General features: G+C 42.0%; 1 protein-coding gene across 13 annotated transcripts in view; it reads left to right on the top strand.

Moving 5' to 3' along the window:
• The window catches only part of STARD13 (StAR related lipid transfer domain containing 13), a 489,330-nt gene that overhangs the window by 270,825 nt on the left and 196,473 nt on the right, over positions 1 to 22,032 (top strand). The window contains exons 1-3 of one of the 13 annotated variants that reach the window (XM_070520509.1): positions 4,555 to 4,654; positions 5,684 to 5,774; positions 6,805 to 6,862. The exons of 7 other annotated variants lie outside the window; for them this stretch is intronic. In XM_070520509.1, the coding sequence (XP_070376610.1) occupies positions 6,835 to 6,862 (28 nt within the window). In that variant the 5' untranslated portion in view covers positions 4,555 to 4,654; positions 5,684 to 5,774; positions 6,805 to 6,834. Of the gene's footprint in view, positions 1 to 4,545; positions 4,655 to 5,353; positions 5,775 to 6,804; positions 6,863 to 22,032 lie in introns of those variants that run through there. 5 more of the 13 variants (XM_070520512.1, XM_070520511.1, XM_044777298.2 and 2 more) reach the window with 5 other exon arrangements.

Below are 22,032 nucleotides of genomic sequence, written 5' to 3'. Positions count from 1 at the left end.
TAAACGTAGCCAAAGATACACTAAATTTTGCTTCCAATGAAGCATGGAGCCCGACAATATTTTAATTAATAGAATAAAACCCAAAAAGCAATCCAAACGATCAGCATTAGAAGAGTGGCAGATTTAGAGCATGGCATTGGGGCACTGAGACATGTCCAAGGGGACAGGCACAGACTGCGACTGTGAGCTAAGGACCCAGCATGAAAGCTAGCTTCCCCAGAACTTTCGGCAAGCTTTCAATGAAGAAATAAATGATAATAGATTTCACTTCAGAATCTCCAGCAAGACCTTGTAGCCCGAAGGGAGTACTGAGGTGTGGTTGCTACTACACCCCGTCTCTCTGGAGGAGGGAACATGCCAGGAAAGAGTCCTAGTGAGCTCTTCACCTTCCATCATACAGTGAAGGGAACTTGGTCTTGGCAAGGAAGGCAATTTCCTACAGTAAAGCTGAAAAACAACACGACACAATAGACCCTAACCATAGGCTCCTGGGCAAGGGTTGCTAGCTAGTACAGTTAAAACTGGATTCTTTTCTTAGGCAAAGGCTTCTGACAACAAAATACTCAGCAGGTGGATGGTAGAGTGCATGTCTCCATTCTTATGTGTAAGGGGTGATGGCACAGAGTGAGTGGACATGGGACAGGGAGGAGAAGGGGTAAGAAGTCAATAGAATTGCAGAGTCATCGGCATTCATGTGTATAGGTAGGTGGGTGAGAAGTCCTGCTTGTTGCTTGTGGTTGTGGGCACAATGATGATGGGTCTTAATTACACAGTGTTAAGAGAAGGAGAAAAAGAAAAATCTGTTTCTTTCCGTTTGCCCAAGTTGTTCATTACAGTATTCTTTGTAACTTCAGGAATTTGGAATGAAATGTTCAAAATTATGAAACTTTCAAAATAAATTATGATGTGTCTATCTATCCAACAGAACTTTACATATTCATTAAAAACTATGTTTTAAAAGGTAACAATGAATTTGGAAAATGCTCCCAATCTAATGCTAAGTGAAAAAAAAATTCAAAATTTGGGATAAAAGTTAATCCAATGTTTTTAAATATGCAAAGAAAAAAACTGAAAAGGAAAATTTTCAAATGTTATCAGCTCTTTCTTCCTGGTAATATTACAGGTGATTTTAATGTTTCTATTTGTAATTTTCTGTGTTTAAAAGACTATAATCATCAATATGTATTACTTCTATATTTAAAGTTAATAAACTTTATATAAGAAGAGAGAGTGATAATTAATGATGCCAAAAGCATAATTAAAATTTACATTTAAACTAAGGAGCAAACTCTAGTAATAACCAGCCATCCAAAAATGTAGTGGAATAATCATTTGGTCAGTAACTGATCTTTTGTGTGCTGTTCACTGAAAAAGGCCCGAAGGATTCAGAAATAAAAGTACCAGCCTCAGCTAGAGGAACTCAGGACTGGTGGGGAGGCTGAGAGGGAAACAGACAGGCACCCACAATGCTCTGTGATAAGTGCTCCCTTGGAGATGGCCCAAGGCGCTCAGGAACATTGGAGAGGAGGAACAATCCAGCCACTGGGATTTGTGGAAGGCTTCCAGGAGGAGGCGACATTTGAGTTGAGTCTTGAAGGATGAGTGAAGGCAAAAAGTCAGAGGAAGGGCATTCAAGTAGAGGGAATGTATAAAGATACGGAGTTAAGGGAGAGCAATAGCTTTCTACTGTGCATCTCATTATGCTGAAATTCAGGGGAGGAAAGAAAACCTGAACCGAATCAGTTACTACAAGGATAGAGAGAGAAAGACCGAAGCAATATTAAGAATTTTGGAGTTTAGAATGTCTTCTAGATCTCTCTTGGACACCAGATGGCTGGTACGATCACTTGGCGAACACAGGAAATAGAGATGGAAGAGCAGGTTTAGAGGGAAAACTTTAGAAATATCCACGAATAAGGTAAAAGATATACGGCACTGGAGCAAAATCACTCATTTATTCTACAAGCTGGTATTGAGCAGGACTGTCGGGGCCTGTTCCAGCTGCCGAGGACGCACCAGTGAATCAGACAGATGAGGCCTCTGCTCTTGTAACGCTGCTCAAGGTTAACCAAGGAGACGGACCACAGGCAAACAAGAAAGTGTCCAGAAGTGACAAGTGCCGTAAAGAAAATTAAACTGGATGTCATAAGAGGGAGTAATGGGGTTATTTAGATTGGGTGTCAGGACAGGCCCCTGGGAGAGTTCAGGAAAGAGTTGGGCTAGAACAGTGCTATGATAATGATAACAGTATTATTGATGGTAGTAGCATTGATGGAATCCTCTGTTTGTGCCAAGGGGATTATCTCATTTAATCCGCCATATAATCCTGAAGGTAGGTAGTGTTGAGGGGCAGAAACATGGCCGGAGTCAAATTCGACTCTGCCTCCAGCCACACTCTTAAACACAAGTACTTTCTGTCTGTACCAATTTGGACCTTGAGAGCTGAGGGTTGAACCATTCCATCGGAAGGAACAGGGTGGTCCAGGGATGCCGAAGCATGAGGAAAAAGGGGGGTCTGAGAATGGAAAGCCAGGGCATGCCAACATCTGAGGGGGTAGCAGAGGAGCTCTGAGGACAGACACCGTGTGGGGCATGGTCGGGGGAGGAAGAGACCCAGGGGAGCGTGTAGCCTGACAGCCACAAGACAAGGCAGTGTCACAAGGAAGGGAATATCAGCAGTGTCCCATGGTCCACATAACCCCACAAAGGACAACAACAATTAGAAACGTTCTAGATTTAGCAGCCAAACAGTTATTGGTGACCCTGGCGAGACAGGTTTCAGTGGGTAGTGAGGGAGCCCAGATGGCAGTGTTGATGAAGGAAGCCTTCTTTCCAAGAGATACAGGGTACAGGCTGTGGCCTAGGTTATGGTGGTGGTTGTTCTGCGTTTTTTTTAGTTTGGAGAAGGCTGAGACTTGAGGATTGAGCCTACAGAAAGAGAGAGCAGTTGAGGATATGGGAGATACAGGAAAAAACTGACGTAGCAAAGCCCCTGTAGGGACAAGGAGGGATGGTAAGCAGAGCACAGGTCAAGGATGATGTCTTGGGAAGGGAGACACTTCTTCCACTGGGATGGGAGGGGAGGGAGTAAGTAAGAAGACAGGAGGTGTGGGGAGTTGCCTGATTTCTTTTCTCTCAAGTAGGCAGTATTGTCATCTGCTCTGCTCGAGGTGAAGGTGGGAATCCTACCTAAGTTTCAGCTTTGAAACAGGACTTGTGGACAACGGGAGTGGACGCTCTCTAAGGACCTGTATAAAGGACTCCAAGTAGCCCCGAGGTTTCCGTTGAGTTTGAAACCCTTGCCATTTGTGAGGCTGCCTCCGCACAGCTGTGAGATTTCCTCCAGCAAGGCCAGCAGCCCCGGGGGCGGGAAGGGAGCTGGGCGGAGCTGTGTGGCAGAAGCTGCTCAGGCAGCACCTGTTCTCTGCAGATCACTTCAGTCTTTCATCTGGCTTCACTTGGACAGCCCTGAATTCATAGGCCCTTCAACAGCCAGAACTAAACATATTTGCAATGCCAGAATTTATCTTCAAATTAGTCATTTAAAGAAAACTCCTAACCCATGACATCTGAAGATAAAATATGTATTAAAACAGAAAATAGTAGGAGCCCAGGATCTTTACACCTAAGTGATCAGGGAAATCACTTGAATGTTCCTGGTACTGTTCTATTCCAGTGTATGTAATGTTACAACTATTGCCTCTGTTTGATTCTATTAGAGATCTGTTTTAAAATTACATGCACAGCTTTCCCCAGAATGCAATTGTGAAACATTTTGTTGTTATACTGTACAGTAGTCACTCGCAGATGACACAAATCTTGCTCCTTGCAGAGCATTCCCTTACCACTACAAGCATACAAAACAGAGGATGTAATCAAAAGGGTACTTGGCATGGGTCCAGAAAGCAATCTGGATTAGTCTGTAACTGGCTGCCATAGTTTCAAGTCCATTTCTGATCCGTGACTTATTGCTTCATAACTGACAATTTCAAAGGTTTACCAGGATGGCACAAAAAAAGCTCAATCATTACCCTCTAGCTCATTCTGAAGTTTCTTTCACTAGTGAACATTTTTGAATATTTAAAATAACAAAATAAGATAATAAACACTTTTTATCATCATTTCTCCCCTCATTCTCTACCAACAATATAAACTGGTGGAGGGAATATTTACTAAAAATGTGGAGTTGTAGAAGGCAGCTGTTAATTTCTACTCCTTAAGCCTGTAGCAATTTATATAACAGAGGGAGGATGGACACTTTAATTTTCAAACTTCACATGTAGCACCTGAAATGAAAAACCAAAGAGAGAGAAAGTAAAAAAACCACCAGCTGACTAAACTTTGGTTCTCACTTGGCGGTCTGGTACAAAGACATTTAAAAAGAAATGAGATTCGAGCAATTTTACTGTTTAGATAATTCAGAAAACTCTCTTTTGAACTATTTCAGCTCCTCTCACGAACTTGAGATGTAAGCCATTAATCATTATCAGTGAATTACATCCAAGGTTGTCATAATTACTTTCTCTGAGGTCCTCCAAGCATTTTGGAAGCAAAACCTCGAGAATAGCAGGACACGTCAGGCCTGAGCTCTACGTCTGCATTTTATGATGGAGGCCTTGGAGCCTGGAAAGTGACTTGGACACCATCTCATCAGGTATTTCTTAAAGAGCCAGCACATTTCCTCCCTCTTCCCTACAGGAATCAGAGTTAATTTCTAATAACAAGCCTACTTTATGTTATTGGCTAAAATACCGTAAAATTCTTCTGTTTTCATATTTCTCTTCTTCATAATACCTAACTTTTCAACTGCATACAGATTTTAATGCTTTACCAGAGTATGTAAATCTACTTTATGTAGGCTCCTCACGGTTTCATCTTAATTATTTACAATTTATTTTCCTTCTACACTATGGCTGTGTAATGAATCTATTTTGACTCTTTAAACCACTTAAATTTGATTGTAGACTGCAGCCAGAAAATCATTTCATTGATGAAACCAGGAAACAGTAACACACAATACAAAAGCACCAGTTTTGAACTCCAAAAAACCCTCCAAACTGAGTAGCTGATTTCAAGTGATTTGAACTCAAGAAAACTAAGATGAGTTATTATGGCTCTAGCTGTGACATAGTTTATGATTGTTGTGATGCTGGCGGTTTCTGAGACTGAAAGATGGAAACCATCAAGAAATAGGAGGAATATGGTGCAGCCCAGGGTCTGAGTGAAATTGAAAAGGGGGTGAGAACTCCCTCAGCGGGGCCATGGGGACCACGCTGCCAGGTTTAGGCGAGGGAGGGAGAGCTCGCTGGGGAAGGAGTGGGGCGCTAGGCAGTCCGGGAGAGAGGGGGAGGGCGGGGGAGGGAGGGGAGCGGAGGGAGGGAGAGGAGGGAAAGTGGGAAAGGAGTAGAGGAGTTGACGGAGCGCAGAGGTTAACCTTGCGGGGCGCGCGGGGTGGCTAGGCATCCCGGGCCGTGCGCGCGGAGGAGCCACCAGCACCGGACGGCGGCGTACCCATGTCGCGCCCGCGGCGGGTGCCGGGACCCCAGCGGGAGTCCCGGGTCTGGCGTCTCGAGTCGCCTGGAGTCTGAGTTGCGGGCCACGCGGGAGTGGCGGTGGCGAGCCCGCTGGTCGTTATGAGGACGGATCTAAAATGACCAGCAAACGGAAACCTTTCCAAACGCAGCTCCGGCGGTCCATCAGCGAGCAGCTGCGGGACTCCACGACCAGAGCCTGGGATCTGCTGTGGAAGAACGTCCGGGAGAGACGGCTGGCAGGTCGGTGCCCGCGACACGCCGGGGCCCGCGGGGGCGGGAGGAGGCGCCGGCGTCGCCCGCCCCAGCCCACCGCCAGCCGCTGCGGAGGGCTCCAGGCACGGGTTTCCAGAGTCGGGTGTGGGCCGAGCCGGCTGGTGCACCACCCGCCCTGGGCCCGGCCCCAGAGCCCGCCGCCCCGCGCGCCCCGCGCCCCGCGCATGCTGACAGCTCGGCTGGCGCTGCACGTGGGGCGAGAGCAGGGGTAGGGGTTACCTGGCCAGTCTTCCTTCGGGCGGCCGCTTCGCCTGGGCTTGCCTGCCCCGCCGCCGTCCACCCCTGCCCAGTGAATGAATGAGGAGGGCCCAGCCCAAGTGGCCCTCCACGAGGGCTGCCCCTCTCCCTACTTCGCCTTTTCCACATGGGACATGTCCCTTGCCAGGGTCTAGTCTCCACAGCTCTGACAGACTAGACGTTTGGCGGGTAGAGGGAGAGGATTGGGGGAAAGACAGGTGGACAGCTGTTGGTGCAAGCAGATAGCTGCCCACAGCCTCTGTCCTGCTGTGTATCAGGCTCTGCTCACTTTGGGGTTGCAAAAGAGGGGCCGCCCTTTTGGAATCCATTGCCTATGAATCAGAGGAAGAGAAGAGGTGATTATTAGTCAAGGAGTCCTTAATCCTTGCTTAGGTCTGAACGACAGCCCCTTTCTTGGCACCTCCACCAGCCTTCAGGCTGTGACCTTACGCGTGTGCATGCTCCATGGAACCTTCTTTTTGTAGGGCCACAGATGCAATGAGAGGTCTGAGTCTTCTCAGAGCCCTCGCAGGGAGCTTTGGGTCTGGTTAGTCACAGCATCATTCCCGCCCCACAAAGGGAAAGTAGTCCCTCCTGGTAGCAGGGTTCCTAGGCAGCGCAGCGTAGGATTTAGGACTGCTTTCCCCAAGCATTAGCTGCTGGAAGATGTTCCAGGAATTGGGGAAGTGTGGTTGGAAGGGCCCCTGAGCTGACTACAAGTCCTGTCTCTGGACCTTGTTGCCTCCTGTCTCTCCAACAGTATCTCCTGAGTTGGCCAGTGACCACAGGGATGGAAGAGAGTTCTAGAGAAGAAGAAGGTATGAAGCCTGGGCAGAGGGAAGGGATGCCAAGGGTGAGATGGGAGATTCTAAACTTCTCTGGGCTCCTCCCCCTTTTCCTTAGTGTAGAAGTAATTTGCTAGATGCTCTGCCGTTACAGGAATGCAGCCACATCTCTCCATCAGCCTGTCATCATTCTGGAGTAGATGCCGTGTTTGTCTCCTTGAGGGTTAGGTCCTTATCAGCCTAACTGATCAAATTAGAAGTAAGGATTGCAGCCGATTCCAACCCTCAGTGTGGTCAGCTTAAAATGTTCATCCCATATTTTCTCTCCGACACAGTGGCCCCATTTAGTAAACACTCAAGAAATAAACAGACTTTTCAGTCTGGACCAGAAATAAGTTGTGGTAACCCAGTAGTTTGACTGTTGATTTTTAAAGACCTCTATGTGCATTGCAGACCTCAATTAATAATAATTAATAATTTTCCCTGTTATCATGCTGAATTGTATAATCTACATGATGAAAGGTGTTATAGAAATTTTTGTGGTCTAGTAAACTTTTGTTGCTTCATAACTTCAGAATGCTTGCTGCAAATGTCTCTTTTATAGCTTCTGTTATTTAAGTTTGTTAAATTTGTTAAATCAATGGATCCTCAGGAAACAAGAAGTCTTTCCAGGAGGGCTGCCAAGGCTGTGCTGGGTTTTTTTAGAAGCCGAGGCCAAAGATGACTGCAGCCTTGTCTTTTTCAAAAGGAGATCTGGGAAGGAAGAGAGTGTAATGTAAAGACTTAAAACCGCTAAGATTGTCCAGGAAAGTCATTTATTCACATGAATTTTAGACACTGCAGTTCAGTTAAGGCAATGGGGAGAAAAAGTTTTGATTCTGGGAAATAAACCATAGGTAGAGATTTTAAGATCATGAATACATAAAAATTAAGGCTAAAAGTGGCTTCAGAATGGTGAGCATAAGAGTTCTCCCAGAGTAGTGCAATTATTTTTTAAAATAGTGGTATGAGGTTTTAAAATGTTTAATCAGAATATTAATATCTGCTCACCCATAATCTGCTTACCGCTCTGCTAACAGTGGATGCCAGCAGGTTATTCAACTGGGACCAAACAATCCTCTGTGAAGCAGACTTCTGCTTCTCTCAGCAAGCTGGGATGCTTGCCACAAAACCAAGCCAACTCCATGAAGGAGCTTTTAGATGCAAATTGATTTTCTTGGGTTTTCTTGTTAAGGTAGCTAAAATATGGAACTTTGGCTATGAGACACTGAAATACTTAAGTTATTAATGTTGGCATCAATTCTAGGTGAAAGGGTTCTTCATTTGTAGAAGTGTGCTTTATATGGTTCAGTTCACAATGTCAGAATAACCAACTAGATGAATGTACCCCCAGAGAGCATTTGCCCCACCAAGGCATCATAAGAGGCTACTGGCTTTTTCTTTTTTTCTCTTTTAGCCTTTTTCTATCAGATAAAAGTTAAAATTTTCTTCTTATTGCCATTAGTCAATAGAACAATAAGTGTCTTATGACAAACTTGTGTTTGTTGTCTACAGCATTCTGAAGGTATTTGATTCTCCCTTTTGCTTTTTGACATCCCAAGGAAGGAAATTCGAATTCTAACTCACTCTTACTTCTCTTCCTGAAAGGCTGTCTTGTCAATGAAACAGAAAGACAAGAAGAACTAGAAGTATTTAAACATATTGAAGCCTTTGGGTTTCTGTGCTGTGGGACCATATTTAGGAAGGAGGGGGTTATACATAATTAGGAAAAGCATTTCTTAACATTTGTCACAATGACACAAATAATGAAACCAATGGAAAGATAAGATGTGAATGATGTTCAAACATGTTCGTTTCATTACAAAATTGTAAAAGGGAGTTATTGTTAAAGAAGGACTGATATTGTGAAGTCTTCTTGGGCTTTCCAGTTCTGTAGTGGCTGCCATATTTTCAGCAGATTGTGGGGTTTTTCCCAATGAGTACTTCTTAATTTCCCAAGACTCTAATCCTCATAAGGGTCAGGGAGAGTTTTTCTCACCGGTCATCTCAGTATTGATTACTGTAACAATGGTGGTAATTGTTGTTTATTCCCAAGATGACAAAGTTCATAGTGTTCAAAGCAAGATTCTAATTCAGGTTGTCAGAAGTCAAAGGCCATCTGTTTCCATTTTCTGTTACATTACACTGCCTCCTCCATAGCCTTTCTGGAGACACATGGACCTCAAATCCTTTCTCGAAGGCTCGCTGTCACATGCAGTTAGTTTAAAAAAAGAATAACAACGGTAGCTTGAAAAATTGCTCTTTCTTTCCTCCTGAAGTGACAAAGTTAACCCCAGGCACCTAAAATAGCTTGTCCCCTAGTCATCCTATTGGGCTGGTTAGTATATGGGCTTGTAGAGATCTGAAACAAACAGCCATACATCTAGCTTGTTGGGGGCCGCTATGAGTTGTGCCCTGCCCACTACCATCTCTTTAAGAAGCCAAGGGCTGCAAGAATAAGACACTGTCATAAAGCGTAAGTGTAGGTTTCTTCAAGGTGGGCGAGTGACAGTTTCTTTTGGCTTCCCCACATCCCAAATCAGCCACCACTGGTGAAACTTCTTAACTTTTGAAGCATCGTTCAGTTCTCTAGGCGGAAGCGTATCCTTTAGCTTTCGGTGTTTGTAAGCAGCTTGATCTACTTTTTGAATGTTAAGGTCTGAGAAAATCCAATGGGTTTTCTAAAGCTTTCTGTTCCTTTATTTTAAAGCCCTACTCTATTTTAATGGAAATGTAATCCATGTGTTTGATTCCTTTATACTCACATAACAATATTTAGGTAGCTTGCGAACTAATTGATGTCCAAGTCTTTTGATCTCTTTTATAGTCTCATTTTAAATCATTTCTCTTAGACACAGGAAGTTATACTGCTGCCAAGAATAAACTACCTTAAAACACTGAAAAGTTTGAGTTTCGTTAGAAATGCTAATTCCACCAAATTTCAGTGAGTTCTTGTCATGTTAAAACAGGTTCATTCATTCTCAAAGTCAACAGTAGCATCCTGTGATGTGATGTCAACACGAGATTGGGACTTTAATGCAGAGTGAGATCAAGAGTGGAGCATGGGCCATAAAACAGTTTCTTATTAAAATCTACATGTGTTCCGTGATATCAAAAAGAAGAGGATGATACTAGCTGATCCCTTTCATGTGTTTTATATCAGTCCTTCCTTATTATTATCACTTTACTGTAAAGACCAGGCCATCCTACTCTGTCAGATTTTTCCTTTCAACATCTCTTGAAAAAAGAGTGATTTAGATGTGATTTATATTAACAGTAACCAAGAAAAAAAAATCTAAGTCAAATAAATAAACAATAAAATCAGAGAACACATCACTTATCTAAGGGTTTTCAACTTTAGCTATGTATAGATTCATCTGGAGACTTTCAGAAATATGAATGCTCTGGTCACCTCCCAGAGATTGTGATTCAGTTTGGATGGCACCTGGGGATCAGCATTTTTTAAAGCTCTGCAGGTGGTTCCAATGTGCAGTCCTGTTTGAGAACCACTGACTTACATTAACTACCATGTGATAACTCGCAAAAGTCTACGTCCAATACAAGGTCATATTCTAAACCTCAAGGAAAAGTTTTGCTTAAGTGAGGTTAGAATAAGCCTGCAATAATTCTGCAAAACAGAATAAAAAGGCCAGTATGCCTGGAACGTAATGAAAAAAGGGGTACAAGTAGGTGGCAGGAGAGAGTGTCAGAGGTGTGGGTGGGGTCAGGTTCTAAGATCAGGTTGGGCCTTGGTGCCAGGGCAGGAAGTTGGATCTGGTTCTACACATGATAAGAAGCAAAGGATTTTAAGCAGAGGAGCAACAGAACCTCAATAAATTTCTACCAGAGTGATCGAGGTGAGAGATGAACAGTGACATGGACCAGGGTCATGGTGATGGAAATGGAGAGAAAGGGACAGATTTGGAATATGTGTTGGAAGTAGAGACAGCAATGCAGATAGATTGGTCATTGCAGGTGAGGGAGAGGATCAAGAACTCCTAGGTTTGTAGTGCCGTGGGCTGAGCTGGAGACAACTGGCAGATTTGCATTTTGCACTTGTCAAAGGAACTTTCTTTTGTCTAAGACAGAAGAGTAGTGAGGAGTTCTCTTTTGGCCAGATTAGGCCAAAGATGCCTATCAGACATACAAAAGTAAAAATCAAAGAGTTGGATGTTACAAGTATAGGTTTGGGAGAAAAGTCAAACCCAGAGATATAAATCTGGGAGTTACTGGCATATGGCATATGTCTAAAGACTTCGGGCTGGATGGGGTTACTTAGGGGGAGATTATGCGTAAGAGGAGGGGGCCAAGGACCAAGACCTAGGGCATCCTTTATTTGGACCGCAATATTTGGGCTTGAACTGTGTATACTATACGTGTGGTAAATTTCTGGAGAATTAGAAAAATAGCAATACTGTTCCTAAATTCAACATTCTTATAAAAGAACAATAGTAGTGCTATATCGAATGACCTTTTGTGACAGATTTATTTATTTGGTCCCAGAACTGTTGGTGAATAAAAATAATCATAAAAAATATTTCTCGTTAAAAAAATAGACCTTTTCGATTTAGAAGTGATATTGCAAAGTAAAAATAAATATTTTAAATAACAGTTGAAGGAAAGACTTTTCAAGGTTGCCCCTCATACTTAAAAAATAGAAATATAGTTAATTAAATAGAAATGCTCTTCTCAGGAATACTTCTGTGGTTACTATAACTTGTTGGCCCCACGTTTAATGAAGTAAGAACTTTATATTCGAAAGGTGATTTCTTTAGTGTCATGATATCCGGGAATAGTCTAACCAAATGAAGCTTAGCTTCTAAGAAAGGTTGTGTATATTGAATTTTCCAGTATTGCATCATTTACTGACCTTTATCAGTTATGCTTTGTCCCTAATAAAGTTGATTGAAGGGAAATTTCTCAGAGAAAAATAAATAACAACATCTTAAATTTTCGTGTTTGTAAGGAGAGTAAATTAAACTTGGCCTAACCTCTCTGCTATATGCTTGCTAACCCTTGGAAGTAACATAATTTCCTCCCAGAACTGGAGCAAAGAAAGAACCATTTTCATTAATTGCTGATGGCTGCTCTGAATAAGAGACACAAGCCCCACTAGTTGGCTAGAATTCTTTGAGAAGACCATTTGATACAAGTTTTGTGAGCCACCAACTTGATCGTTTAGATATGGGGCACATGTCTTTTGAAATGAATATAGTCTCCTCATTTGTGCTTTTTAAACCTTGTCTTGAACAAAACAACTTATAAAGAAAAATTTGCTTGGAGACCTTGTAGTTTTTCTGGGGGTTTATCTAATAACATATTTCTATCCTGCTCTTTTGCAAGTTTAGTGATAATTGCAAAATGAAAATGACAGTGGTTTGAAAAGTGTTACAACATTCCTGGGCTTTTTTCAGAATCCTTGAACGTTTACCCCTAAAACAGTCAAGTTGAAGGACAAACATTTTTGCCATGTTTGTAGTTAGTCAATAAGTATTTATTGAGCCATGAAATAGCATCCTTGTGAAAGCATGTTGGGACTGTAGTGCAGGATATTAATTCAGTACCGTGGTTTTATCCTGGCAGAACACACAAACTTTATTATGCTGCTCAAATCACTTAACTCATCTATTTAACCAGAAATAGAGCAAGCTTCCAGAAATTGCAAAAGGACAGTATAGAATGTGCCATGACTGCACAATATTGTATTTGTAAATCTGCTGTCTCAAGCCATCTTACATTCTCAGGCAAAATATTTCCTTAGTAACATATTTATCTAAAATAAAATTTTAAGAATCTTACGGTTCTGTTATTTCATGTAATAGAGCATATGTTATCCATATTTCATCATGGCATACTGTGTTTGTTGAATACTTTCTCCTTCCTATATAGGAAATTAAATGAACAACAGAGAAAATGGTTGTGCAACCCTATGAAAATTAAAACATTTACTCACAATGACGTTAAATTGGAAAGTCTTACGCTTCTTGTCTTCTCTCCATCTGGATAAAGTGAAAACATTTTCGGGTTCCTTGAAGGATCTTTGAAAATGTTTTCTATCGAGCCCTAATATTTATCATTAGAATAATGGCCTAAAAGTACGAATATTTGGATGTCTTGAATATAACAGTCTAAGTTATACTAACCTACTGCTGCATGGGGATGCACAGGTTGTCACAAGGATGGCAAGATACTGCTTCCCTCCATTGCCTGACGCTGAGTAGTATTTATCACACATCTCTCCCAAAACGTGATGGGTTGCACTTTCCTAGCCATGAGGAGTTGTCCCCATGGTGTTGGAAATAAATTACATATTTATTTTAGTCCCAAGAAAAGACTTCATAAGCAATAGACATAAAAGAAGAGCAATTGTTAGAATGAAAATAAGTCAAAAAAGCTTTTACATGTTTCAAGTATTGTCATATAGGCTGTTTTACTCTTTCCGGAAAGAAAGAAGAGAAGCTTCATGCTAGGTGTTTGATTTCTAGCTCTTAAATCTGAATCTGTGTGCTCTTAACCCTTCAGAGCAGCACTACGATGGTGGAAAAGGGATTGAAGCGACTTGAGATATCATCATATGTATAAAATCACAACTGTGGAACGGTGATTAACGTCTGTGAAATTAGCATCAGTTCGGTCATAATGTTGATGTAAATATTTGCCACAGCTGTGGCTACAGTGCTGGGAGCATAGATGGCCCGTTGTAAATGCATGTCGTTTTATTTTTGGTGCATAGTGGAGAGCGGGCCTCATGGTTTTGGGCATGATGGAAAGTCATTGGCTCAGCGTCATGATCTAGTGGTTAACAGCAGCGACTAGAGCCAAGACTACAGGGGGTTTAATCCTGCCTCTACCACTGCAACAGTGGGTCCTTGAGCGAGATAATCAATCTCAGTGTTCCTCAGTTTTCTCATCTTTAAAGAGGAGGATAAGCATAGTACTTACCTCATAGGGTTGTTATGAGGATTAAATGAGTTAATATTTTCAAAGCATTTAGCATGGTGTCTGGCCTCTCATAAACACTGTATAAGAGTTTATTTAAAATATGTGTATATATATATATATGTATATGTACATGTAAGTAGGAAATAGAGCAACAGAGACGTATTTCCTGATAAAGGGGATGCCTTTAGCTCCAGCCTTAAACCACCTACCTCTTTGACACCTGGGTTCATCTGCCTTATTCCCATATCTGATGAACCCATTCTAGATCCCATGTTCGGGGATTTCCAAGTGCTAAGACATTAGTTTCACTCATTTTGCTCTGACTGGGATAAAAGAAATCAACTACTACGTATGTCGTTAGCATGGCTGGCAGCATTTTATATAAATCCACTTATAGGATGAATCGTTCATTATATGAACATTTTGTCTTTCTGAAGATCGTCAATCATGGTTTGTTCATCAGAATCACCATCCGCTTTAGAGCTATGCAACCAAGAATTCATTACCGTGCCCTTGGCCTAAATGGAATTTGATGGAGACCTAATTAAAATGAGAGAAGGTGGACTAGATAATCTCCAAGGTCCCATTTAGCTTTAAAGATCAATGAGTCTATAAAATTAGACCATTCGTCTAAAGGAAACTTAATGCTGTAAGTCTTTTAGCTCCCTTTCTGTGTGGATTTCATAGGATGTTCTGATAGAAAAGAGAGAGGGCAGAAGCCCAGAAGCATCCCCAAGGATGCCTGCCAGTGTCATTCTCTATGCTGCTTTGATGACCTAGCCTCCATCACAGCAGCAACTTAGAACTGCTACTTTCTGTTACTGGAAGTACATCTGCCAGAATTGGAGACGGAACAGGAAGTGGACAAGCTAGGAGTCCAGGGCCTGAAACACCTGCGGAATCTCAGCAGTCCCTGCCCCACACTCAGGCTCAGAAGTGCCCTGCACTTAGTTTAATGCTCTGCTGTTACCATTTTGAAATTATTAATAATTGTTGACCCATAATAATCGAAGGCCCATATTTTCATTGTGTACTGGCCTGGCAAATGATGTAGCTGGTCCTGCATTCAGGGAAAGCCGATCTCTTGTCGAATCATGCCTTGATTTGTGAGTTTACCTTCATTGGTGATTTGGTGTTATTTAAGTAAGATGAAAGCAATGTGTAAAATCACAGGATATTAGATCTGGAAGGGACCTTGGAAGCCTTCCCTTCAGCATTTGCAATGTACAATCCACGTGCTCTGTGCCCCTTGCTTTTAGGGAAGGTGATCTCCCAGGACAGAAAGTGTGTTTGTTTTATTTTATTGTTTATTGATTCTGACAGCATCATTATGAAATAAGGCAGCAACATCACCCCTAGTGTTTACAGAGTTATAATGGTTATATTTTAGTTATTACATATATTGAGGCAAATATTTTAATTAGTTTTTTTAAGGTATTGCGGTACTTAGGTATAATAGGAGATTGGGACAAATTACAACTCTTGGCATGCTGGATTTTCAGATCCGAGGCTTGTTTTGAAAACTTCTTAAGTAAACTCTTTCTTAATTAAAAATTTATTTACAATACTCATAATACATTAATTCATTAAACCACTGCTATTAAAACCATTAAGGCTGTTTCCTGTGTAGGTTTCACCTAGGACTACTTACTCAGAAAAGGAAATTAGGAGAGGTGGTAATAAAGCCTATAATTTATCACCAGGGATTTCCAGCACATATCTGCCAACATTTTATTTTGTCGTTATGTCCATCTGTCTCTGTGAAGAGCTCTAAAGCTGACCAGAGTCTAGTCTCATAAAGTTGCGTGGGTTAAATCCTCTTTTGCTAACAGAAGCTATACATAGAAATCCCATTTAATAATGTTAAAAAAAAACACATTTTCCTTTGAAAGTTAAGTTCATTATTTAGTACAAAGTATTTCTGGGCAATTGAATAAAAAAAGAGTGCATGCATTTTCATTTGCTCTTAAGCTACTTCAAACAAAAATGTATTTGCGTAGTTCTGAGGAGTAAATAAGTGGGCAGATGCTGTCCCTCATAAGCAGATGCTAGCCCATACTGTAGGAAAGTAGACCTGCCTGACAGCAGGGCCCTGGCACCAAGGTGGGCACAGGTGGTGGTCCACAAAGAGAATGAAGTGGCAGTGGCCTGGTCAGCCCATTCTGTGTGTTTAGCTCTGAACACATGAGAAGAATGAAATATGTAAACAGCTTTATCAAAGAACCCTAACAAGTTTTACTTTCCAGATAGGAAATCTGTAGGAGTAAATTAAACCTTAATAGCAACAGTCATCAGAATTCAGAAATCTGAACTATAAGTATCACTCTGGACAAAGTCTCCTGTATGAATCCTCGAGTGTAATAATTTGCTCAAGTGTCTGTATTTGCCCCTAGGCTGCAAGCTCCTCCAGGGAAAGGATGCTGTCTTCTTCTCTGTGATGGTCCAGTTGCCCTAGCATAGTCGCTGGGATATAGAAGGTGCACAGTGAACGCTTGTTGAGTGAATGAATTAATGAGAATTATGATATTAACAGCTACCCTGCACTGGACCCTATTGTATGCCTGGCATTGTGCTGAAGACTTCATGCATTTTCTCCTTTGATGCCCAGGCTTTGGAGCAGGTACTACGAGGGTCACTATTAGCACACACAGCAGCTTGCTGTGTGGAAAATGGCTTCCTCTCTGGGCTCATGAATTAGAAAACAATGAACAAACAGTGGCTCCTCTGAGAAAGTGGAAGCCCATGGGCGTGCAGGCAGGTGAGTATACCCTGGGCTGAATTTCAACCTCCGTGGCCCACCTTGGCAGCTTGCTCTGTATGGGGCACAGCCTACACAGTTGTACACGGTGGCCCTGGGTGCTAATACTCTCCCCACTTTATGCGTGAGGAAACCAAGGCTTGGAGAGGGTCAGTAACTTGTTGGTGGCACATAGCTACTACTTGTACTATGTACTACTTGTAGCTATGTGGGTTTGTGACAGTGGCACAATTCACATGACTCGTAATATTTGTGAGATTTTGATGACTCTAGGACCCACATCCTACTCACAGTGTAACACTTAGGAAGGGGTAGCTGTTTATGGGTGTCATAGTGACAGTATGGAACTATTTTCAGAGCCCTGCCCACTGTTACCTCAAGGTTACCACAGGGTGTGATAGGTGGGAGCTGACTGTGGCATTCTGGCATCCCAGGGTCCCCATGATAACAACGATGAAGATTAAGGATGATCCTGAGTATTTGTGTAACACTTTACAGTAAGTGTTTTTCCGTTAAGATAATGCGACAGTGGCTTAAAATCAATCGGTTCTCACAAAAGTCCTTTGAGGAAGGCAGGGTAGGTGCTAGGATCCCTACAACGTTAATGAGACAAATGAGGATAAGGAAAATGACGGACTACCCAGGGTCTCACAGCCAGTGAGGGGCGGAGGGGCTTGAATCCAGGCTTCTGCTCTGGTCACCCTCCTGCCGCCAGTGTGAGTCTGCTCTGTAAGTTCAGTCAATTGCTGTTGACTAAACCCATGGTTCCCAAACCTGACTAAGCTTCAGGACACCAGAACAGCTTTTCAAAATACAGGCTCCTGGACTCCTCACCAGACCCACTGAGTCACAATCACCCCTTGGGGGCAGTGTATATGAGTGTGTGTGGGGGTGTCTGTTGTATGCACTTTTAACAAGTCTCCTAGGTGATTTTTGTTGTTGTTTGCTCACAGCCTGCCCGGCGCTGCCCTATCACCAGTAACTGGCAATGGCTCTAAACTCTCATGGTTATTCCAGGCTCCATGCCTTGTGCCGTGCAATCTCTTCCAGTCCTAACACTTTCATCTCCCTTCTGCCTATCTACATCCCACCCATTTTCAAGGACTAGCTCAAGTCCTTCATGATTTTGCTGCCAGTGCCATTCTGGCTAGGCCCATTCCCACCTCGCCATGATCTCCCCCTTCCATATCTGAGGGCCTCTTGCGGGTGAGAGGACAGGAGGACCATGAGGGCCTGCTGAGTGTCACGCCCCTGATTCAGTGCTTTTCCACACGTCATCCTGTGAATCCTGTGGACTATCACAGCAAGGCACTGGGGTCATGATCATCGTGCCCTTTTTGAAGACAGGGTAAGTGAGGAAACTTGGCCGAGGCCAGTACAGCTAGTAAAGGCCAGGGTCTCATCTGGCTTCAAGTTCCCGCCTTTCTGTTCATTCTGTGGACTGTTTCAGTCTGGTTCTTGTCTCCCCAGCAAGATTTTTTTTGTGCTATAATAAAGTTTGTCTTACATTTTAAAAAATTCTTTTACCTCCTACTGTATAATCCACATAGTAAAATAACCTAGTCATTGAGGCAATAAAAGAATGAATGCCTTTTCTTACTTCTGTGAATCACTTCCTAGCAAGCTTCAAAAAGGTGGATGATACTGATAGAGATAAAATATTTATTTACTCAAGCTCTTTAGTATTACTGGGAAATTCCAGCCAACATCCTATCTTCTTCTTTGTTTTAACTCAAAAGAACATGAAATGTTAGAGCACATGGAAGCCTTATCGATTATCTGGTCCAAGCCATTCATTTTATAAGAGTTGATTGAACCTCAGAGAGAGTCAATTAACCTGTTCCAAGTCACATATCTCCTTAGTGATAAATTTGAGATTAGAGTCCAGCTCCAAGTCACACCAAGTGGCTTTTGGGATTAAAATGAATTTGTCCTTGGCCACTCATTCATAAGCAAAATGGCCATTTCTGAAATTAGTCTAGAGTACAAACTTCTTGAGGGAAAAATGGTACCTTAGCTTTAAGAGCCTTCCCATGAGATACGTTTGTGTTTGTTGGCAGCCGGACTCACTGCCTCAGTGACTAAAAGACATTAAAGCAATCTGATTGCTCCCTCCTAAATGCTGAGTTCACTTCTGATGGCCCCGAACCCTGCCTACCCTACTATGATCCCATCCCTAGGTATTTGGCACACCTGTCAGCTCCATGGGTTTGAGCAAGGTAACTTTTCTCTGTCCTCCAGCCTCCTTCCCAAGTGCAATTGGAAAGGGTCATTTTGTTGCTAAAGGAAACTAACACTGTTGTTGTTATCATGTGTTAGGGTTGGGAAAGAGGAGAAAGAGTAGTTGAAGTTTAAGTATTACTAAGATGGAAATGTTCCCTTTTGGCCATTTTTAAAAATTGTGTAGCTACAGAAAAAGATGAGGTTTATTTTTAAATCCCCAAAATCATATGATTTTTTTTTTTCATAGAGACTCCAGGTTCTCATTCAACAAATATTTATTAAGTACCCACTGTGTCAAACACTGTCTAGCTGCTGGGGATCCAGTGGTGAACAAAACAGACAAAATCAACGCCCTCATTGGGCTTCCTTTTGAGTGGGGGAGACAATAATAAACAAATTCATAATATGTAATGTTATAAATACACATCATGAAGAAAAACAAACAATGTGAAGGAGCTGGAAAATAAAAGGAGGTGCTATTTTGGATCCGATGGTCAGAGAAGGTCTCTCTGGGGAGGTGGCATCGGAGCAGAGACATTCAGAGATCTGGGGGAAAGAGGCAGAAGGAATAGGATGTGGATCAGTCTTGAAGCAGGAGTGCATGGATGTGTTTGCGGAAAGGCAAGGATGCTGGTGGAGCTTGGAGAACAGTGATTGAGCAGAGAGTCATGGGAAGGGGGTCCATAGATAGACAGGTCCTCTGGGGCCTTATGACCTGGGAAGGAGTCCTGATATGATCTTGGGTATGATTTGCTGTGAACAGTTATCTGGCTTATGATGTAAAAGTTGGGAAGGAAAGACAATAGAGGCCAAGAATGAAAGCAGAAAGACTTTTTAAAGGCCTTCCAGAAATATCAAATTTAGGTCATGTCTCAGTTATTAAAAAAAATACTTAGTTGCTCGTCACATAAGTGCCCATTGCTTAATTAAATGGAGGGAGAGAATAATCTCTGGCTCTGAGTTTTTTTAATACAAATGGGAAGAATTAGCTAGATTTATTCATTCATTCAAAAACATTTATTTAATGAATATCATATTCTAGGTACTCTGCTATGCTATGCACTGAGAATAAAAAGATGAAAAAGACACTAAATCTTGCCCTCACAGACTTATGGACAAATGCAGTAGTAGAAGAGTGCGTAGGAGGTTGAGATACACTGAAGAATGAAGTGGTGAACTTGGCCTGGCTTCCAGAGAAGATGACCCCTGAGTTGGGCTTTCAAGGAAAGAGTACACTCTAAGGAGGAGGAAGAGCAAGCACACACAAAGAAACAGAGAGGCGTGAAGCAGCATAAGTAGTTATTTGATATTGCTGGGGCCTCAGGTCAAGGAGGAAACCAGGCAAAGAGAAGACTGGGGAGGTGGGCAGAGGCCAGCTGACGAGTTGTGGATCTCATGCATGACTTCTGGTGCCATATCAGATAGTCTGCGAATTCTTTTCTAACCCTGGGACTTGATGATTGCATGAATCCACTTTCCTTTCTTCATTAGGGTTTGGTACAAGCATCACAAACCCCTGTTTATTTTTGTATCCATCTTTTCTCAGTTACCTTGCTCTACAACTTTAAGCGTTAGAGTCTCCTTTCTTGCATGGGTGTTGCAAAGAACCTGAGGTCTTCTGTGGCTTTTAAAGATGACTTTTGTTAAACTAACAGAACCTACAGGAGCTCCTGTGAATTCCCAGTTTCCAGCCTCGCTTCTTGGGGCTTCTTCACTCCAAGTCTTGGTGCAGTCACTTGGATTTGCAAATTTCAAGTTAAAGCGGGTGTCCGATGTACACGTGGTATATTACAGAGACTTGCAAGCCTTTAATTTCTGCCGTAAAATTAAGATGACTTCTTGATCAGTTTTTTAGAGGGCTTTTAGGCGATAGTTATTTGAAAAAGACCCTCTTGAAAAGAGATCTGAAATGGATCTCGGAGGCTGTTTATTCATTCATAAGCATTTATCGATAACCTACTTTACACAAGATTTCTTACCACGCACTGGGGATGCAAAAATAAGATAAAATTCTTTCTTTCAAAGAATTTACAGCTATTAAGGACTTCTTATAATTCTTATAATAAATCTCATAATTCTCTGACTTTAGTATATACAGAGAATGGTTTTAGGTCAATGGTTAAAAAGATTTTACAAAATTTCGTTAAAAATAGTTGAGTTCTTTGGTTATGCATAAGCTCAGCCTCTCGCGGAAAGCTGGATTTATTTATCTAATGTACTGACTAGAGGCAAAGGAGGGAATAAACCAGAAGAAAAGTACTGATTCACGGTGCACAACTTGAGAATCCCCACTGAACAGCTGCACTGTAACACTTACCCTTTTTGTTCACATGGAGTTGCTCTCTGGAATCCTCAGATATCCGTGGCTGCCTGAGGGCTCTTCAAATGTCACCAGGGCAACAACAAAGTAACACACATGAAGCAGGCCCTCTGTGGCATTCTTTATGAAAAGCATTGAATTAAATTATTGCATAACAATTCATCTGCATATGAAAGGCAGTGAACTGTCGGAGAACCCAACTGAAAACAATGCTGAATTTGATTCCTACCTCTACTGATAACTAACTGGCACCCTTAGAAATCTTGTTGTGACCCACGTCCCTTATTTGGAATGTGGGAAATATTAATATTGTACTCATGACCTCAAGGGAATTATGAGCTAAATTAGGGAGATTGTTGAGATGGCTAGAGAAAAACGCCCTCTTACCCTTTCTTGGTCAAACTTTCAAAAGATTAAGGAATTTCCCGTTCTGGTTGAAACCATTGTTTCCCACCGTGGAGATGCACCAACAACAGCTGCATTGATTGAATCCTTACCATGTGCCTGAGACTAGGCTAAGCACTCCACATGCATTATTTCATTTCATCCTAAGAACTTGTAGGGTCAGTATTATTAAAAATCTTCATTTTATAATAATACATTTAGACTTTAAAATGTATATGATTCTTGGCCCAGGTTCACAAAACTAAGGAATATTCTGAAGCAAAGATTAGAACCAGGCAATCTGTCTCAGGAGCCCTCAAACTTCTGTACGTATTAGTTTAGGGGGAGCTGTATATCACATTGCATCCTCTATCACCATTATACCTGGCTACAGCTCAATCTCGCAGCCGTAGATAGAAATATTTATAGTAGGAAAACAATTTCTACACGCTAAGTATACTAATTAAAGAAAGCTTATGGAGAGACACCATATCAATAAGAAACAACATGTGATGTTTTAGGCATGATTAAACCAAA

The sequence above is a fragment of the Equus asinus genome, chromosome 11 (genome assembly GCF_041296235.1).
Source record: "Equus asinus isolate D_3611 breed Donkey chromosome 11, EquAss-T2T_v2, whole genome shotgun sequence".
Classification (NCBI taxonomy): Eukaryota; Metazoa; Chordata; class Mammalia; order Perissodactyla; family Equidae; genus Equus; species Equus asinus.
Note: the sequence above shows the minus strand (reverse complement) of the source record. Positions and strands in the feature narration are given on the sequence as shown.